A 20193-nucleotide genomic window follows, 5' to 3' on the forward strand; every position below is an offset into this window, starting at 1 on the left:
GCTCACCTCATGTGGAGAGCCCCCAGATTGATATGTGGACGGCTTATTATAAATCAACAAGCTTAAAATTGAATTGTGCAAAATCAATCGCGATCCAAATCTCCCGTTGGCTGCCTTTAATTCTGATCATAAATCTTCTCTGGCTCGCCCAAAAAGAGCTCATATTCCCGGCACAACGGGGCACAAATTATGAGAAAAGTACACAAAGAGAGAGGATCCCTTAATGAGTTTTCCCATTTTTTTAGACACCATTTGAGTGTTGTAGAACCCTCCACCTGGAGTTGGATGTACGGTACTTGAAGTAGAAATCGCTTTCGTGAGGCATTAGTCATCTGTTGGGTTAAGCCGTGGATGAAGACGGTTGCAGATTCTCACCGAGGCTGCCAGCTATCGCCTGCCGCCTTGGAGAGATCTTCCACAAACATGTTTGTCCATTTCTGGCATCCAGAGTGAGGACCACCAAGAGGGGGAACAGATTTTTTAATTAATCTGGAAGCAGAATGTGTGTGCAAACCGCAAACACCTGCTTGCTCTGCTGATTGTTTACCGCTGCTTCATTTCAGGTCTAGCAATGACACTTGAAGGAAATGAGACAACACCTGGTTTGAAGTGGTTGACAGAAGCGTGAAAATCAAATTAGAAATAAGCTTTGTGTTTGTCAAGAAAACAATTCAAAATATACTACACGTCATTCAGCTTTAAACTGACTTTTTCTGTGCTTGGTTTGTAATGCAGGTCCATCTCAGGGACTTGGAATATCAGAAAAGGTCATGTATTCAATTCAAACAGTGAATCATTGTATCATGTAGATCATTCATACGGTGATAAATTTCTGTTCTTGTTTAGAAATAAAGACGAAAAGATAGAAAACTCAAAATTCTGTTTCCCAGAAGGTAAAATATAACATAAGATCAATAAAAACAATGAATTTTACAGATATTTTTTAATATCATGTTACGGTCTACATAAACAGGGGGAAGATGGCTGACTTGACAGTTGTCCAGGAGACACAAAAGTTCATTTCTAGAGAAGCTTGTTGTTCAGAGAATATCCAAATATTTAAATGGAAACTTTAGTGGAAGGAAAAAGTGCCCTAGACTTTGGTTGATTGGGCAGCAAACCTGACCTAAACCCCAATAGAATCAATGGGGCATAGCTAGAAGCAAGATGAGAGACACTAAACCCAACAAGGCAGGCGAGCTGAAGGCTGCTGTTCAGGCGACTGCCTTCGTGACTCGCTGCATTGATGTACTAATTCATGCAAAAGGAGCCCTGACTATGTATTGCTTTTCAGGAAACTGATATCACTGTATCCGAAAAGAATTTGTATTGGTGTTATGTAACATGGTAATTTTCTGAGAAGCTCCGTTTGGAGTTTGCATTAGGTGTGAGGCACAGCCATCATACAGTTCATGAGGGGCACAGATTCTGTGTACTAGAGATGAATGTATTTTTATGCTAAATGTCCAGGTAAAAACCCCAGAACAAAAGCAAAAGTTCTTATGAAGATACCGGCCGAGGCTGGTAAGAGAGTGTCATTATCTGCAGCAAAACAAATCCTGTACTGGCATGGGCCAAAAGGCTACTCAGAGAAGAAGTAGCATCACTGTAAAAGCAACAAAAAGACAGACTGATGATTTCAAATGCACACAGAAACACAGCCATCAACTTTAGAGACATGCACTGCAGTGGCCAGAGCTGAAAATGTGTGCGAGGAAGCCTGGTGGTCTGCAAACCTGACTCGGAACTGCTGTGAAAAGCTTGTGGAAGGATAACTAACATTGTCAGACAGTGAGGAAACAAAAGGTTGTGGGTTTTTATACAGTCTATAGAAATATCTCGGTTCATTCCAGACAGTGTGAAAGAATTATGATTAACTGAAATAAACAACATAATATTCTATTTTACTCTACCTGTATTTAGCAACTGATTATTTTTACTTTAAGTGCTTGACTTTCCCCTTTAATGTCAATTTAACTCATTTAAATGGTTTAGATCATGATAGACTTTTTAAAGCAGCCACTAAGTCAACAGAAGGAGCCACAAATATCGATTCAGGATTTAGGAAGAAAGGGGCAGGATTGGGAACAAATGCTTTTACAATGGGGAGTAAGTGCTCTGCTGTATCCATGGCATGTGATCTGTGTCACATTATAAAGTGACATATCCCTGACAAGACCAGGCTTAAGCGCCTAAGGCATGTGTAAAAGCCTCAGGGGGAAGAAATGTAGTTTTCTGCTACAGTGTCTTTTTTTATTCTTATGCAGGCTTTGAGGCTGAAGTAAGAGACTGGCAGTTTCACAAGAAACGTTAAGATTAAACTATTTCTGAAAGACTACACCCCTGTTTTTATTATACCCAAGAGCTTTTATCATTCAGGTGGCTAAAAATACACGCCACAGTGTGCCCCAACTTTATTCCTGATTCACGTCACATAACACTGAGAGGCGCCTGACGTACGATGCACGTCAGAATGAATGAAACGCAGCTCCTTTCTAGATTTCTCAAACTTGCGTGATCTCAGTGTGTTTTCAATGGAAATCTATCGCTTTGTTGAGATCCAGTTCTGTAGCAACATGAACCACTAAAACCTTTTCAAAAGCAAAAACACAAACCGTTTCTAAAACACAGCAATGATTATGCTGTGTTCAATGTGCAGCCCTGCAGCTAAACCTCTGACATGGAGGTCATGACGCAACGCAGCGGCAACTACTGCAGGTCCATGCCTTAAGGTGAGATGACGTCCACGCCACTACCTGAAAATAAATAAAAACTCTCTCCACCACCTTTAAGTCCATTCATCCATTGTCTACACCTGCCTGTCCTTGCAGGGTCGTGAGGGAGCTGGTGCCTATCTCCAGCTGTCATAGGCTGACTGGACAGTTCGCCAGTCCTTCACAGGGCAACACAACCATGCACGCACGCACGCACGCACGCACACACACACACACACACACACACACACACACACACACACACACACACACACACACACACACACACACACACACACACACACACACACACCAACCTAAGGGCAATTCAGAGAGACCATTTGACCAAACAGTCCTGTTTTCGGACTTTGGGAAGAAACCGGAGTACCCGGAGACAAACACCATGCAGAATGACCCCAGGCTGGTATTCGAACCCAGAACCTTCTTGCTGCAAGGCAACAGAGCTACCTGCTCCACCACCGTGCAGCCCTGTTTCTGTGGTGAACTGATTAAAATAATCGACTGACAAGGCTGTAGAAGGAGGAATTAGGATAATCTCAATAGTTCGACCATTACACATTTAACTGAAATATTTAGATGCAAAGGTACAGCCAGGGACAAAAGGACAACTTTAAAGAGACAGCTAAACAGAACGCAGAAACTGCACCCTACAGGAAATAAGCTGCTTAGTGTCCAAATGCAGTTTAGGGTCCACAATGAGGGAGAGAGCAAGCGCATGCCAATGAGACAAGTTTGTCCTCTGCTGTTTGCACACAGGTACTACAGAATGTAAAGATGAACTTGGGCTGTTTTAGAATTTAGATTCAACATCATCGCCTGGAAGAGACTAACATGGAGATACACAAATTGATCAGATATCAGAATCTGGGAATGTCCCCCTGGTTAAATTAATAAAAAAGGAATTTGTTTATCCTGTTCATTAAATACATCAAAACTAAGATCCCCCACCATTTTTTCTGTTTGAATGCATAAACCAATTTTGTCATGCCTAGATTTTCTGTTGGATTCAAACCAACTACCTCTATCAAAGAATCTGCAGTGCTTTAGAACAGACCTTTAAATAGAAAAAGAACATGTCAAAAGGCAGACCAGACCTAAAAAAAAAACTGAAATCGATATAATGTATTAAAAGCCTGATCGATACATGTCTAGTTTTGAAACGTGCAACCTAAGAAATAATCACCCAAGTTAAAAATAGTAAATCACCAGGTGTTAAACAACAGCAAGCAAAACAACAAAGCCTCAAACATGTTAACAACTTAAGATAATCTGTATATGAAATTCAGATCCAGTCCTGAAGAGTGTACAAACTTTACATCCTAAAATAATTCCTTCGGGTCTTAAAACTTCTAAAGTTATTTGAAAAATAGGAAAACTTTTCCAAAGTACATTTTTGACAAAGTACTGTCATTTCACATAAAATGCAAGAAAACTAGAGCCATCACTGATTAAATGTGTTACACTGTGGCGGCAAAAAATAAAAAGGAATAAAATATATGTTTTTAAATATGTAAACGACTGTCTGATCTGCTGAAGCCATCAACGCTCACTGAGATCAGACACTTTCATCAATCCCAGGCTCAGAGGTGACAGATCCAACACAGTGGACTGATTTACCACTACATGTCAGGCAGGCTCCCTCTCTCATTGTTTTTAAGTCTCATTTAAAAACACACTTTTATTACACGGCTTTCAATCTAGTATGAGCTGTTCTTAACCTTTGTGTTGTTATCATTCTGGTGACAGATTCTGCTGATTTATGCATTTTATTCGATGTCGTGTGCTTGTTCGTTTTATCGTACACCACTTTAAACTAAGATGTTAAGGACTCAGAAGCAACACATTGTGTTCAGGTGCCTGTATCGATGTTTGAGTATTGCTTTCTTTACATATAAGCTCGTATGCTTTATAGATGTAAATAGAAACCACATGGAGGACGGAAGGAGGGATCGTCATTATCGTGTGGTGCAACTGTAAGCAGGGAGCTCGTGGTTTCCAAATTCAACGCCTCTGTGGCATACTGAAATAAAGCTAAAAGAACATTAAATCCATTATTTTGCTTACATGTCTAACGGCTGAGACAAAGTGTATATCTCCATGTGACTTTCTAAGCTTAAAAGTGCAAGTCGTGTTAAAAGATAACTGTTATATTTAATAAGTACAACCAACCGCTCATCATCTCCCCGCCATGATGATGCTAGTATCTTAGCATCGGGTTAACACCGGTTTAGTTGCTGGACAACACCAACAGTCAGCAAACGGTCCAAACGGAGGAACTCAGATCCTTACCAGTCCGTCAATCTGGATCTGCTTGACCGGAGAGTCCAGAGTACCGGCTGTAGAAGCCATCGGTGCGCTGGATGATGAACTGGACTCCTTACGGGTAGCCATTAACAGGGATCCACGCGAAAGAAAGGCGGGGGAGAATTTAGGCGAGGCACGTTTCCCTTCCCCCGTCCGTGTAGAAACAACCGGAAATGTGAATTCCGTTAGAGTTCATACTCTAAGACTTACCAAAACTAACTAAATAAAATAATTATTGCGAGAAATGTTTTGGATTTCCATTTTCTCCTAATAGCGAAGGCACTTTGTCTCTTAAAACGCTGAAAAATACGTTATTTTATGTTACTGTGGCATGTTTTTTACTACAAGCGATTCGTTCATTGAACAAACAGAAGCGACCAGCTGGTTGTAAGCAGTGACGTTTATAATGGCTGAACATTCCACTTCAGGATTTTCTGGCAGAGAGTAGAACTCATGGTACCATTAATTACAGCATGTTGTCCAGGTCATCAAGCAGCGAAGCAGATCATCACACTACCACCAACACCATGTTTGACAGTAACCCTAACCCAGTGTTGTGTTGCTTTTCAGTTGCAGGTTGTACAACAAACGCACACCTTTGCCTTGTCAGACCACAGATTTTATTCCCAAAGGTCTTGGGGATCTTAATGTTTCTTGGGCAAATTTGAAATAGATTCTTGTTCTTTTTAAATCAAGTGACTTGTTGATTCTACTGGTTAAACTAATCAGGCCTGGGTAAAACTGAACGTTTTATAGTTAATTAGTTAACTCATGATTTAACAGGTGCAATAAAATTGTTTGCATTGGTTCCGGTCAGTTTGGAAACTATTTTTGTTTTAATCTTTCACATCAAATTTTGCAATGATCCGAAGCATTTAAGTGACAAATAACAGAAGAAATGTGTCCAGGGTCAAATATCAGCCCCTTATTCAAGTCGTTTTTTTTTTTTTTTTTTTTAACCTACTGATGAGATCATCTCAAACAATTTAAACTATTTAGGTTTTTTGAAGAATAAAGTCTATACATTCTCACAGCTTACAACTGCAAGTGTGTTTTTAGGATAAGGATCTGTGGTGGCTATTAAAAAAAAAAAAAGTAAAATAATTGTATGAATATTTGAAGTTTTAATAAAAAGGACTACACAGTGTGAACTAAGTACTTAAAACACTTTATTTCAAATCTTTACAGATGTATCACAACTCGAAGTTACCCAGAATCTAACAAGGTGGGATAGTGAACTTTACTGTGACAAGTACATTACCTAGTTACATAATGCAAAAAGGCAAATAAGCATAAACATAAAAAAAAGGTAAAAAGAAAAATAAATTTACATAAATCTTTTGTTGATAGCCTGCCTGAATTATACAACCGGACCATATTTAATGCCAGATAAGACTTACCAATTTAATGATGGTTTAACCTTTTTGTTTACAAGAGAGCAAGAGCAACAGAGAGAAGTTGGGCGAGGTCACACTTTGGGACAATCAAACAGTACCTTTCCAGAACATCTAGTCATTACAAAAAGAACGTGATACGTTGGGCCTTTAATAAAAATCAAGACATACTTTTTTAGCTGAAACAGGGGAGACTGATACAAAACTTGTGGAATGAGAATACAACAGAAATTTTACTTACAAAATATGCAGTACAGTTTACAAATTGGTGACTGAAAAAGGGTTTGCTTTATAAATATACTTGTAAAACATTCCTCACTCCGTTTGAACCAAGAATACTGCATGATTCAATATTTATTACAGTAAAACCATTTCTTAAAAGTTCTTAACCCCTACCCCTCTACTGCCCCCGCCCCCCAAGGAAAATAACTGGGCTTACTGGAAAACAACAAAAAGGCAAAGAGTTGAGTAATAAAATAAAAAAAAGAAGCAAGTATGCCAGTTGCAAGCAGAGTGTTTGTTTTTCTCATGTCTAAATGAGGTGGAATTTTGGTCCCGCTGTGGCGATGATGTCGCTGTACGGCTGTGACTGAGTGACCTCGATGGCTTGCTGCTTCTTGAGGACGAGGAAACTGTAAAACTTGGCAGCTGCCTGCTTTCTGTTGTTGTTTCGGCAAAGGTCGAGCAGACTGACCGACTCGGCACCAGTCTTCGCCATGACGCGCTGTGGGGACAGAGGTACGGAAATCAGGAAGTGTACAATCATCATGAAAACAACAAACGTATACTTGTCTCAGTAGGTAACATGCATTAATTATATGATCAGGGAAATGGTTGTTTTACCTGCAGACCGTGAAGCATCTGTTGGGTTCTCTTGTTCCATCTCTTCTCTTCTTGATCCTGGTCTCCACCCTGACCCTCCTCTTCCTTAGAACCACAAATTAGCATCAAAGGGTTACATAACATGCCATCTCATAATTGCTTTACTAATCATTTTGGATGTGGGTGTTTTTTTTAATAGGATAATTTCCCCTTAAAGCATATAAGGCTTCGATACAAAAAGGTGGAAACAACATATTAAATATATCCTTTATTTTCCCCTCAGCAGGGAAACAGGCTAATGGAGGCATGCGGATTCACATAATGATGTATAGGTATGGGTTAGTTACCAGTATGAAAAGATTTTAAAAGTTACTATTCATAACTATAAAAACATTATGAAGCATAGAGCAATTGGTGCAACCCCTCCCCACCTGTTTCAACACACAACCAATCAGCGAGCTAAAAGAAGGGTAGTAAAGACCAAATAAGGCTCTTTGTTTCTCAAATGGACACATTTCCACAGTCATGGCGCAGGGACTAACTGGTGTCAGCTGTCCCTCTAACAGGAATAAAACTAATATTGGTGCGCCTTGTCCTAACCCTTTTGTCTTGTCTTACTTTGCTATTGTTTGTTTTTGGTTTGTTTTATCTGTTCGATGACTGAAGGTAACTCTTGTGCATTCACAGCAAAGCTATTAAATGTTCAGAGTCCCTGTCAAACAAACCTTTTCTATTCTATACGAGCAACAGATCTGCTAAGAACACAACGAATGCCTCCATATCAAAGCCGATAGCCCCACTAATGAACCAGCTAACGTTGACTTGTGTCACTCCACAGAAAGCAGAATCTCAACAGGATCAACATTTCACACAACAGGGACTCAATAAACCATCTTTAAATTTAGCAGGTGTTTATTCTATTAATCAAGCCAACATGTTATAACATTATAACTTCAATAATCAATGGTAATAGTTGAGGTTTATGTTAAACACTATTGTATGTAAATATTGTAATGTTTTTGTTTATTACTCAAGCCCTTCATAAAATCCCAGCCCATGACTAGCAATAAGCAGCAGTAACTCTCTAGCCTTGCACTTAAGAGCTAGTTTTCTCTTACCTCCTCTTCTTCGCTGTCATCCTTCTTATCCTTTTCCTTCTCATTGAGAAGGTCGAGCTCTGGGACAAGCTGAGTGAGGTTGACACTGACCTCCTCTGGGGGCAGATCAACCTGAGGCATGTCTAGCCTTTGTGACAAGTCTGAGCCCTCAGCCACTTGCTGCTGCTGCTCCAGGGGAGTCATCTGAAAGAGGAATAAGTGCATCCAAGCAATAGTTCTGGTAAAACATAGAGGGTACACTTGATTTTAGTTAATTTCTTAACTCTGACTACTTCCCCATTTATCAAATTTACTATTCCAGAAATGCAATATTGTTGGTGTATATTAGATGACAAGTATGACCTGACGAGGATTACATTAGCAAATCAAGTCTGGAACAATTCAATTAAATACATTTTCACAACTGAGAACTCTGACCATGAACTGTAATTCGTAACAACAGATGGATTTTCCAGCTTTCCCTATTACATAAACTCCAAATTGGGCTGGAAGAGCCAGAGGCCGAGTACTCACAGGAAGGGCACCCTCTTTGTCAATGGCGTGCTTCCGTTTACTTCCACGGGGGGTGGATGGAGGAGGCATCACCGTTTCATCCAAAGTTGTCCTGCTGCCTTCCATTGCAGAGGCCGCCAGTATGCTGGGCTCCTCCATGATAGTATGGTCTGGTGGGGATGATATTAGAAATGGTAAAAAAAACTGTTACACCCCCCAAACTCTGGAACAGGATCTTTCCTTACACCATAATCACTTACCAATAACATCTCTGTTCTGAGTCATGATCTCCTCCCTAGGAACCTCTGGGTTCTCCAGCTCTTTCAGGAACTCATCCAGACTGTCCGCTTCACCACCCTTTCTACGTTTCCTCAGCTCATCTGGCACCAGAGGAGTCAGGCAGCGTGTGAACATCTGACAGAGATTGGACATTAACATTTGGAGGAGGGCTCATTCTGAGATACACAGACTTATCTCGAAAGTTAGAAGTGCAATAAAATGAATGAACAGATGCAAGAAAATGCCATATTATGCATCCACATGTTTTCTATTTAGTATTCAGAACACGTGAAAGCAGAGGGAGAAAGGAGACAATTAATCACCTCCTTCATCTCCTGTTTCCTGGGTGCTCATATTTTTAATCCTAAAACCTGAACAGAATCTAAGTGAAAACTGGGCTTTAACATGATTCTCTGTTAACATTATACAGTTTTGAAGCAACTTTGACAATAAAACCTTCATAGCACCCAACACTTAAGTAAACTAATGTCTGAATGTTACTTCAGGAAGACAACTGATTATTTAAGAGACCATTGTGATTCTGCATTAAACCGGATCATTTATAACGTTCCCTCAGTACCTTGAGCAACCGGGCATTCCAGAGCGGCTGAGCGGGCAAAGAGAAAAGCTTCTCCACTCCTCCGGTCTCTTTCCACATCATGAGCTTCTTAGTAGGAGGAGCAAGATCCAGGGTGGTCACGATGTCAGAGTAGTCAGACAGCTGGGCTCTGATAGTCTTACTGTCCAACTCTTTCACACTGTCAACAATGAGCTTTCTTTTACGTTTTGCCTTGGTCTCTTTAACTGCAAAGAACAAAAAACACACATAAGTGAACAATCTTTTTATCTATTACATAGCGTAACAAAACAAATTAGCTCTTAAAAAAGGTTAATTCGAAGACCTCAGTGTTTTATCAGCTTTTATTCTTACAGCCACCCTTTTTTTGTAATACTATCCATCCAAACATGTAAAAAGTTGCACAGCACATCTTAACGTCTCAAGAGGAAAGATGCTCAACTGTCATAAATAAAGCAACTTTTCAAGAAATCTTTCCATAAACACAAAACACTAAAAAAGGAACAAAATGCTGAGGAGGCATGGAGAACACAAGCAGATTTCTGGGGTAGAGACTCAGGTCACAGGTGGAGTTATCGCATCAGTTTCCAACAGTGGTGTTGTCTACAGGTCCTTCTCAAAATATTAGCATATTGTGATAAAGTTAATTATTTTCCATAATGTAATGATGAAAATTTAACATTCATATATTTTAGATTCATTGCACACTAACTGAAATATTTCAGGTCTTTTATTGTCTTAATACAGATGATTTTGGCATACAGCTCATGAAAACCCAAAATTCCTATCTCACAAAATTAGCATATTATTAAAAGGGTCTCTAAACGAGCTATGAACCTAATCATCTGAATCAACGAGTTAATTCTAAACACCTGCAAAAGATTCCTGAGGCCTTTAAAACTCCCAGCCTGGTTCATCACTCAAAACCCCAATCATGGGTAAGACTGCCGACCTGACTGCTGTCCAGAAGGCCACTATTGACACCCTCGAGCAAGAGGGTAAGACACAGAAAGACATTTCTGAACGAATAGGCTGTTCCCAGAGTGCTGTATCAAGGCACCTCAGTGGGAAGTCTGTGGGAAGGAAAAAGTGTGGCAGAAAACGCTGCACAACGAGAAGAGGTGACCGGACCCTGAGGAAGATTTTGGAGAAGGGCCGATTCCAGACCTTGGGGGACCTGCGGAAGCAGTGGACTGAGTCTGGAGTAGAAACATCCAGAGCCACCGTGCACAGGCGTGTGCAGGAAATGGGCTACAGGTGCCGCATTCCCCAGACCTGGGCTACAGAGAAGCAGCACTGGACTGTTGCTCAGTGGTCCAAAGTACTTTTTTCGGATGAAAGCAAATTCTGCATGTCATTCGGAAATCAAGGTGCCAGAGTCTGGAGGAAGACTGAGGAGAAGGAAATGCCAAAATGCCAGAAGTCCAGTGTCAAGTACCCACAGTCAGTGATGGTCTGGAGTGCCGTGTCAGCTGCTGGTGTTGGTCCACTGTGTTTTATCAAGGGCAGGGTCAATGCAGCTAGCTATCAGGAGATTTTGGAGCACTTCATGCTTCCATCTGCTGAAAAGCTTTATGGAGATGAAGATTTCATTTTTCAGCACGACCTAGCACCTGCTCACAGTGCCAAAACCACTGGTAAATGGTTTACTGACCATGGTATCACTGTGCTCAATTGGCCTGCCAACTCTCCTGACCTGAACCCCATAGAGAATCTGTGGGATATTGTGAAGAGAACGTTGAGAGACTCAAGACCCAACACTCTGGATGAGCTAAAGGCCGCTATCGAAGCATCCTGGGCCTCCATAAGACCTCAGCAGTGCCACAGGCTGATTGCCTCCATGCCACGCCGCATTGAAGCAGTCATTTCTGCAAAAGGATTCCCGACCAAGTATTGAGTGCATAACTGTACATGATTATTTGAAGGTTGACGTTTTTGGTAATAAAAACACTTTTCTTTTATTGGTTGGATGAAGTATGCTAATTTTGTGAGATAGAAATTTTGGGTTTTCATGAGCTGTATGCCAAAATCATCCGTATTAAGACAATAAAAGACCTGAAATATTTCAGTTAGTGTGCAATGAATCTAAAATATATGAATGTTAAATTTTCATCATGACATTATGGAAAATAATGAACTTTATCACAATATGCTAATATTTTGAGAAGGACCTGTATATTTTAATATGAAGGTGGCATTCAAAATTGTTTTTTAAATCCCAGTTAAATCGTGTGTGGTGTTGTAATGCTTCATCAACTTAGCACTTTGCCTTCAACCATCAATTGCAACATCATTTTCAACTAGTGTGCCAAGCTTCCCACACACAACTGTGCACTGAGGAGACCTGTAGCTGACTGCAGACCCACACAGAGGGAGGCGCTGCATCCAGCTGCCCATACACATACTTTCAATGGTTGTCAATGTAAAACACTTTATTGTCCCTCTTCCTCCTTGCATCATGCTCACCTGAACTATGAGGACTGAATGAACAGTTAGCCGTGGCTGGAAGTTTAAAACTAAACACAACAGACACGCCTTCATGCCCCTCTAACAAGAATTTGTGGAATTTTGAAAAGTTCAGCAAACTTTCCAGTTCTATGACAGCAAAGTATTAAACACTTCAGAGAGCGTAGGTTCTTGTGTAATTATTAAAAACTTGTGAATAGCACAAGAATTCCTCTGTCCGGGAATGTTAGCAGCCATGGCAACATTAATCTATGTGTACATTAGAGTAATGGCACCTGTTTAAAACAGCTTTTAGTGCCTTCATCTGATCACAACTGTTCAGCAGAAATAAGAGTATTTCTTAAATGAATTTGGCTTGACATTTTTTTTAGAAATGATTTTTAGTAGCCTAGTGTAGTCAACGAAATAATGAGGCATACCAGTGATGTCGATGGGCTCCAGGGCAAAGGCCTCCTCTTCATTGTGAACAAGAGTGGTCTGCTCCGTCTGGTCAGCCATTGCTGGTAACTGCTCTGCTGGGCCAGAATCAGGACTGTCTGGACCCGCTTGACAGAAAGAAAAAAAGAAAACCATATTTATCCTAAATGAAGAATAGACTAAAAATAATAAATGTTCCATTTAAAAACACAAAGGACAAAGTAAGCCCGGCTTCACTTACGAGACTGAAGGTTGTCAAAATCATCCTCATCATCCCCGTGATCTGGAGGCATCATGACGCTGTCTGTGATAGCTGGAGGATCATCAAAGATGCCACCTCCATCTTCAGAACTCAGCAGCTTGTCCACTGAGAAGGGAAAAAGATAGATTAATATCATGGTTCACCATTAATATGACAAAGAGTAATTTAATATTAGGAACAAGAGTGTTTAATCGCAAAAAAAACAAAAAAACAACCAAACCAGAAAATAAATTTATAAAACATAGCTCACCTAGCATTCCACCATCACTGTTGCCCATGGAGCCATCACCAAAGTCATCATAGTCCATATGGTTTGATTTGTCAGGAAGATTAGCTGGACCTGGCTCAGCCTCGAGCAACAGGTTAGGGGCAGTGGCACCCTGCATTAGGTCATCTTCGAATGTGCTAGCATCACGCATCATCTCCCGGTCATCCATGCCAAAGTCAGCTGAGAATCCAGCAGAGAGGATAGTTAGTTTTTTTTTTAACCATTCAGAGAAGAACTTATTCCTGAAAAAATACATTAGTATTTCAATTAATGACTGAACAGTCTGTATACACATGTATCAGCACCAGGCTACCCTGCAAGCAGGTACAGACAACAGATGGATGTATAAGGGGTGTTGTGTCGTACCGAAGTCATTATCCTGCAAGAGGCTGAGGTTTCCAACATCTTCCCTCATGGTGATCTCTTCTACTCTGCTCTGGTTCAAGGTGAACTGCTGAGCCACATCGATGTCACTGTTGACAATATTAGAGATGACAATCAGGTCAACAAACAAACACAAGAATTGACCTCAATACCCCCCCCATTATTTATTAATTTTTACAGTGCCAACATTTTACACTTGACCACAGTTAAATTTGATAGCAAGAATGGTTTCCGCTTCACCAACCCAGCATAAGGGTTCTGGTACATGACTGACAGAGAAACCGCTTTCCACAGCCAACCATGAGCTTTAACTCTGGTCTACTTACTCCAGATCGGGAAGTGGCTGGTCAAAGTCATGGAACTCCTCGGGTAAAGTGATGGCATTATATGCAGCCTCTCTATTTTCCTCAGGTAGATCCACGACACCTGAACACAGAGACATGTGGTGATTGTATTACGGAACGCAGCTTTACCCCGAAGTCCTTTTGCTTATAAAAACAAGCAAGCAAAAACTATAAAATGGCCACTGGAGATAGACAATGGATGGATGACAACGATTTACCTGGCCTAAAGGCCATCTTGATCTTTATGAAGGCTTCATTACAGTCAGCAAGCAGGTACTTAGCCTTTCTGTGGTAGATTCGCACCACTCCAAGGAGCAAGTGACCAGAAGTACGCAATGCCATCTTCACCTGAGAAGCAGAAAGTACGAGATATAAAATAAACAACTTGTACTACCAACACAAGCCTGGACTGCCAGGCACAGAGTATACTGTGTGATGGTGGGGCATATTTCGGTTTTGATGCATTTAATAAAACAGGACAAAAATCGTTTATATGCTTTAGCTGCTGATTATCAGAAATAATGTTTGCATAATATTACAAACTAACCGATTCTAACCTACAAATACTATTTTTCAAAACAAAATATCATAAGGAGGTTCAAATTATATGCAACCACTGATGTAAATGAACTTCACAGTAACATTATGACTTAGCTCTGTGGCAGCACATCACCCTGATGAAGGTTTAAACTCACATTAGTACCAGCACTTGGTTTAAGCTTTGGTGACGCTCAACCCAAAGGCCCATAAGAATTACTGCAGAAGCCAAAGGCTATAGTTCTGCCTTCTTACCTTAGGTGAGATGATGCTCTCCACACTGCTCTCCAAGTTGCATTCAAACACGTGGGCCTTGGTCAGCTTTTTGTCCCAATGGGCCGCTAGCCATATCTTGGCCAGCGGCCCACGTTTGCTGAGGACAAAGTGGGCGTAGAACATTGCCCTGGTTCCCCTGGTTCAAACACGCCAACTGTGGTGTGGTTTACCTGAAAAATAATTATGTACATATAAAACAAAACTGCAAAATGGGGAAGCGGGGAAGAGATACTTTACAGGGTTGCAGTAAAGACAGTTCTGTAGGACACTACAAAAACTATACACAGAAATGCACCACATACCAACCGTGCATCATGTTACAAATGCCCTGCAGTTAGCCATATGCATTTTGGTGGTCGATCGATCACAGCCACATTTCTTAAAGTTTATCAATAAATAGGCTGGGTGTGACTGGGTGTACAGCGATCATTTTTGTTCAAATTGTTGGATTTGTGATTGCTGGCTGGCTGCACTGTTTACCTACAAGGGGTTGGACAATGAAACTGAAACACCTGGTTTTAGACCACAATAATTTATTAGTATGGTGTAGGGCCTCCTTTTGCGGCCAATACAGCGTCAATTCCTCTTGGGAATGACATATACAAGTCCTGCACAGTGGTCAGAGGGATTTTAAGCCATTCTTCTTGCAGGATAGTGGCCAGGTCACTACGTGATACTGGTGGAGGAAAACGTTTCCTGACTCGCTCCTCCAAAACAACCCAAAGTGGCTCAATAATATTTAGATCTGGTGACTGTGCAGGCCATGGGAGATGTTCAACTTCACTTTCATGTTCATCAAACCAATCTTTCACCAGTCTTGTGTGTATTGGCGCATTGTCATCCTGATACATGGCACCGCCTTCAGGATACAATGTTTGAACCATTGGATGCACATGGTCCTCAAGAATGGTTCGGTAGTCCTTGGCAGTGATGCGCCCATCTAGCACAAGTATTGGGCCAAGGGAATGCCATGATGTGGCAGCCCAAACCATCACTGATCCACCTCCATGCTTCACTCTGGGCATGCAACAGTCTGGGTGGTACGCTTCTTTGGGGCTTCTCCACACCGTAACTCTCCCGGATGTGGGGAAAACAGTAAAGGTGGACTCATCAGAGAACAATACATGTTTCACATTGTCCACAGCCCAAGATTTGTGCTCCATGAACCATTGAAACCAACGTTGGGCATTGGCATGAGTGACCAAAGGTTTGGCTATAGCAGCCTTTGGGCAGCCGTGGTTTTATGTTTTTTGGATACAATCCGTGTTAGCACCCGAACATCCCTTTCAGACAGCTTCCTCTTGCGTCCACAGTTAATCCTGTTGGATGTGGTTCGTCCTTCTTGGTGGTATGCTGACATTACCCTGGATACCGTGGCTCTTGATACATCACAAAGACTTGCTGTCTTGGTCACAGATGCACCAGCAAGACGTGCACCAACAATTTGTCCTCTTTTGAACTCTGGCATGTCCCCCATAACGTTGTGTGCACTCCAATATTTTGAGCAACACTGTGCTCTTACCCTGCTAATTGAACCTTCACCCTCTGCTCTTACTGGTGCAATGTGCAATCAATGAAGACTGGCTACCAGGCTGGTCCAATTTAGCCATGAAACCTCCCACACTAAAATGACAGGTGTTTCAGTTTCATTGTCCCCTGTATAATCAGTATCCAATTTGCCAATAGAAGGTCCAGTTTAGGGAATCCTTGTGGATAAAATATAGAAAACCTGACCTGAACATAACTTTTTATCTTTTTGTTTTTACTCCAGTGGACGATTTAGACAGTGCACTATTTCAAACTTTTGGTCAGCCAAAACTCTGATTTACGTAAAAAGTAGACTTTTTTTTAAAGCGACCAAATAATCCGTTATGGTGCCACGAGCATGATTTTGTTTCCCAAAGGACCGTAACACACAGAGGAAAAATGTGCCGATTCTCTGTTGGCTTTAAATCCAACAAAGAAGGAATTGTAGATTAGATGGTCCTAATTAAAGCATAAAATCATATCCCTTTGTGCTTTTTTTTTTTAGTAAACTCAAATCGTGCATCAAAGTACATGAAGTTGGTTCATTAAGTGATAGAAAATGTTGGTAGTTCATTTTTAAAGGCAGGTAAAAGATAACACATATTTCAGTACTTGACCTGCCGCTCAGATAAAACCCAATCAAGAAAATGGGTTCCACTGTCTGGCAGATTGATTCCATTCAGTATTATCAGACATATGATTTACCAGCCTGATAAAGGCCCCACATCCATTTAAAGAATTGAAATAGTATTTACATTCAGAATTTAATTATTTACTTTGACAAAGAATAGAAGTAAAGGATTTTTTTGTCACGTCAAGCTTTTTTTAAAACGTTGACAATATATTGTACTGTAGCAACCCTGACCTTTTGGTTAAATAAATGATTTTCACAGGCTAATTAACATAACAGCAGTAGGTAACCAAAGCTGAAGTATCCATCAACTAACATTTGCTCAAAGTTTCACGGTTATAATAAGAATAATAAAAAATGTATTACCGCCGTTTCGTGATTGAGGTACACAATAACCCCAGAATATTGGATTTTAAAATGCTGTAACTTGTGGCATTAATACATTATCTTGGTTATATCGATTAGGTGTTTTTCACATATACATATTTTGCAAAACTTTACAAGCATGCTTATTATAAATGTATTCTCCGAAAGTGGGGCAAAGTTCCTTCCAGATGGACGAAAGCGCATCAATTTTATGGTCAACTGTTTTGTTTAGAAACGTGATAAATGTATCTTTTTAGTTAGCGTGTTGCTACTTTAACATTATTAACGGACTACTATCCAACGGCACATTTCAGAAACAGTCACATTAAAATGTGTTTTGTTAATTTTATTGTAATAAATTAGCCAACCTTATACGTTAAAGAACGTTTAAGAATGGGTCTTTATCAAAGGCTGTCTTAATTCAAGTTCTGATCATTTCTCCGTCAAGGGGGGCGCATATTGGGAATGCACCAACTTTTACCCAAATGAGTCCTAAGGTTAAGCACTTTAAACTTTCTGCCGCCAATCGAAATGACTGTTTTGCTTACAGAAAGTAAAAAATGAATCCAAAAATAAGCTTATGTTACTTTACTCTATCGTTGACGACTAAAAAGCGCCAAAGGGAGGAGGGACACCAGTAAATAGTCGGCGCCATCAAGTGGGACGAACCAAATTAGCCGATAGCTAACTACAAAAGGAGGAACGACGTCGCGAGCTTGATGATATAGCCGGAGAAGTTTTGAATAATAACGTTAATTAACCTAATTAAAACTATCGTAAAACATAGAACAAACTCCATACACGTATGCAAAGTCCACAGAAAAAGGCGCCGCTCGATGGCTGCTCATACTTTGTAGCCCCTCTTCATCAGCTCAACACTGTCGTTAGCCGATGTCCAAACGGCTCTTCATACAATGAAGGCCGCAACGAACAAACTCCAGCATGCATGCCAGTTTCGTTACAAAAAAAACATTCAAACCAGTCAGGAAATATGTTTTCTGCAGACACACTTACCGAGAGGAGCCTTCTTACAGTGAAATCACAAAGATTATGTAATTTCTCCCAGCGAGCTCTCCCCTGTTGTACTCATTAAAACAGCCAAGATGGCGCCAGCCGCCTTCCTCCCGCTCAGCGCTGTCCTTTTAAAATCGGCAGGATGTTTACAGTCAAAAAAACGGCGGAGGAGGAGTCTGTCTAGGAGGCTGATACACACCGAGACGGCTTCCTGCTGTGAGGGGCGACAGGAGATAGAGGGCGCTGTGACACAAAACCCGCAGCAGGAAGAACAGCGTCCCACTCAACCATGACAGCAAAATCTGCATACGGACAGTCTAATGATAAAAATATTTTACTACTATTGATATTACTAACAACATTTTAAAAACTTTAAAAATCTTTGATAATACATTATCTGATGTAATAAATATTTTAAATCGTAGGCCGCTCCAACAAATATAAAAAATATGTGATCATTTAAATGTAAAGCAGTCAATTTGTTTACGAAATACAAGCGCAATAATTAAAATGTAATAGTATTAATTTAATACTATTTATGAATAATAATAAAAAAGTGTAATAACACATTATGTAAATACAAAACATCTATAATGTGTCGACAATGTATTAGAATAAATTAAATGTTTAAAATGCTGTGGAAAAATTGTTTCAATATGATATAAGAAATCGATTATTTCCGTGTTAAGTTATTTTTAGATTCCCTCTGCAATAGCCCATGTTAAAATTATCTAAAACTGTCATTATGTGTCAGTTTCATATTTATTACATTATTAAAACATGTATTTTTATTGTCTAATGTCTGCAGTCATGTTCTATAATGAAGTGCATGCTAAAAGGTATCTGCTGGATCTTCCGTGGGACCACATTAAAAAAATGGTTGTCATGAATGGTTTATAAAATATTTTAATGCAGTTCTAAATTTGACCATATTTACAGGCGATGCTGGCAGCAGTTTTTTTTTTTTTTTTTTTTGCTTGCATCTGTTAAAAGGATGATCCTATCTTGAAAGCGAGTTGCTGTTATCATGTAAAGGATCATTTTATGTAGCCTTAGAGAAAGCAGCTGGGCTAAAGGCCATAGGCCCCGATTATCTCCACATATCAAAGCAGACACATGTGATCATCTCCGCATCTGTATGAAGCAAAACATGGTGCTGTTTGCCGACTAATGTTCATTAACAATCCTCTGAGGCCTTCACAGAACAGCTGGATGTAAAGTGAGGTTAAATCACATACAGGTACATGTTTCCCTCTCCTTCTAACTTACTTTGTGTTGCTCTATTTCATAAAATCTCAATAAAAACCTTTCTGTATCCAAGTATGTGTTTGTAGAGGAACTGAGCATGCAATCTGGTTTGTTGCAGCAGTGTTTAAAGTCAGGTTAAATTCAAAGAGACACACCACATTGATGACAAAAGTTTAGATACAGATCATCACTGTGTGAGTTGCAAAAGCACAGAAAGTAGCAGCAAAGTTTTCTCCCACAAGCTTAGGTTTATCTTCAAATAATGTTCACTTTTCATGCTTTGATGATATCTGATTAAAAGATGACAGAGAGGGAGAGAGGCTTTTCTCAAGTTTTGCCCCGAGTCAGACTGTTTATCCAACAGCAGGGGAGAGTCCTGACAGCATGCAAACTCTGATCCATCTCCACTGCAGATACACATCTCATCAATGGGATTAGGAGAAGATGGCTAATTTGCATACCACTTAATCAGAAGAGACTGTCAGGAGATAAACCCTTTGGTAAAACTCTGCAGCAATTATGTCTGACATTTCACACGTTGGTTTACCAAAGAGTCAGATTTCCATCAACTATGCATCTACAACTTGTACATTTTCTGTGAAATGGACCAGAGTGTTTTCTCTTTCAGCATGGCACTAGATGATTCATCCTTCTTGGGTACCATTTAAGCTTTGAAATTGTGCAGAGCTTTGGAATAATGATTTTTGCCCAGTTAGGCATCTCCGTGTGTGT

At 40.3% G+C, this 20193-nt stretch overlaps 2 protein-coding genes across 2 annotated transcripts in view; both read right to left on the minus strand.

Annotated features, from left to right (window-relative positions):
* The window catches only part of LOC124866342 (eukaryotic translation initiation factor 3 subunit H-like), an 86693-nt gene extending 81484 nt beyond the window's left edge, over positions 1 to 5209 (minus strand). The window contains 1 exon segment of the mRNA XM_047362090.1: positions 5025 to 5209. Within this exon segment, the coding sequence (XP_047218046.1) occupies positions 5025 to 5126 (102 nt within the window). The 5' untranslated portion in view covers positions 5127 to 5209.
* Positions 5210 to 6191: 982 nt separating this feature from the next.
* LOC124866359 (double-strand-break repair protein rad21 homolog A-like) lies at positions 6192 to 18366 on the minus strand. The gene is made up of 14 exons (XM_047362107.1): positions 18214 to 18366; positions 14655 to 14845; positions 14081 to 14210; positions 13845 to 13944; positions 13501 to 13607; positions 13117 to 13314; positions 12846 to 12971; positions 12607 to 12732; positions 9725 to 9948; positions 9126 to 9279; positions 8887 to 9035; positions 8374 to 8556; positions 7277 to 7360; positions 6192 to 7157 (listed from the first exon to the last, which is right to left on the minus strand). Exons 2-14 carry the CDS (start codon positions 14796 to 14798, stop codon positions 6966 to 6968), a joined length of 1917 nt encoding a protein of 638 aa, XP_047218063.1. The 5' UTR covers positions 14799 to 14845; positions 18214 to 18366; the 3' UTR covers positions 6192 to 6965.
* Between the last annotated feature and the right edge of the window lie 1827 nt (positions 18367 to 20193).

Source organism: Girardinichthys multiradiatus, chromosome 3 (assembly GCF_021462225.1).
Source record: "Girardinichthys multiradiatus isolate DD_20200921_A chromosome 3, DD_fGirMul_XY1, whole genome shotgun sequence".
In the NCBI taxonomy this organism is placed as follows: Eukaryota; Metazoa; Chordata; class Actinopteri; order Cyprinodontiformes; family Goodeidae; genus Girardinichthys; species Girardinichthys multiradiatus.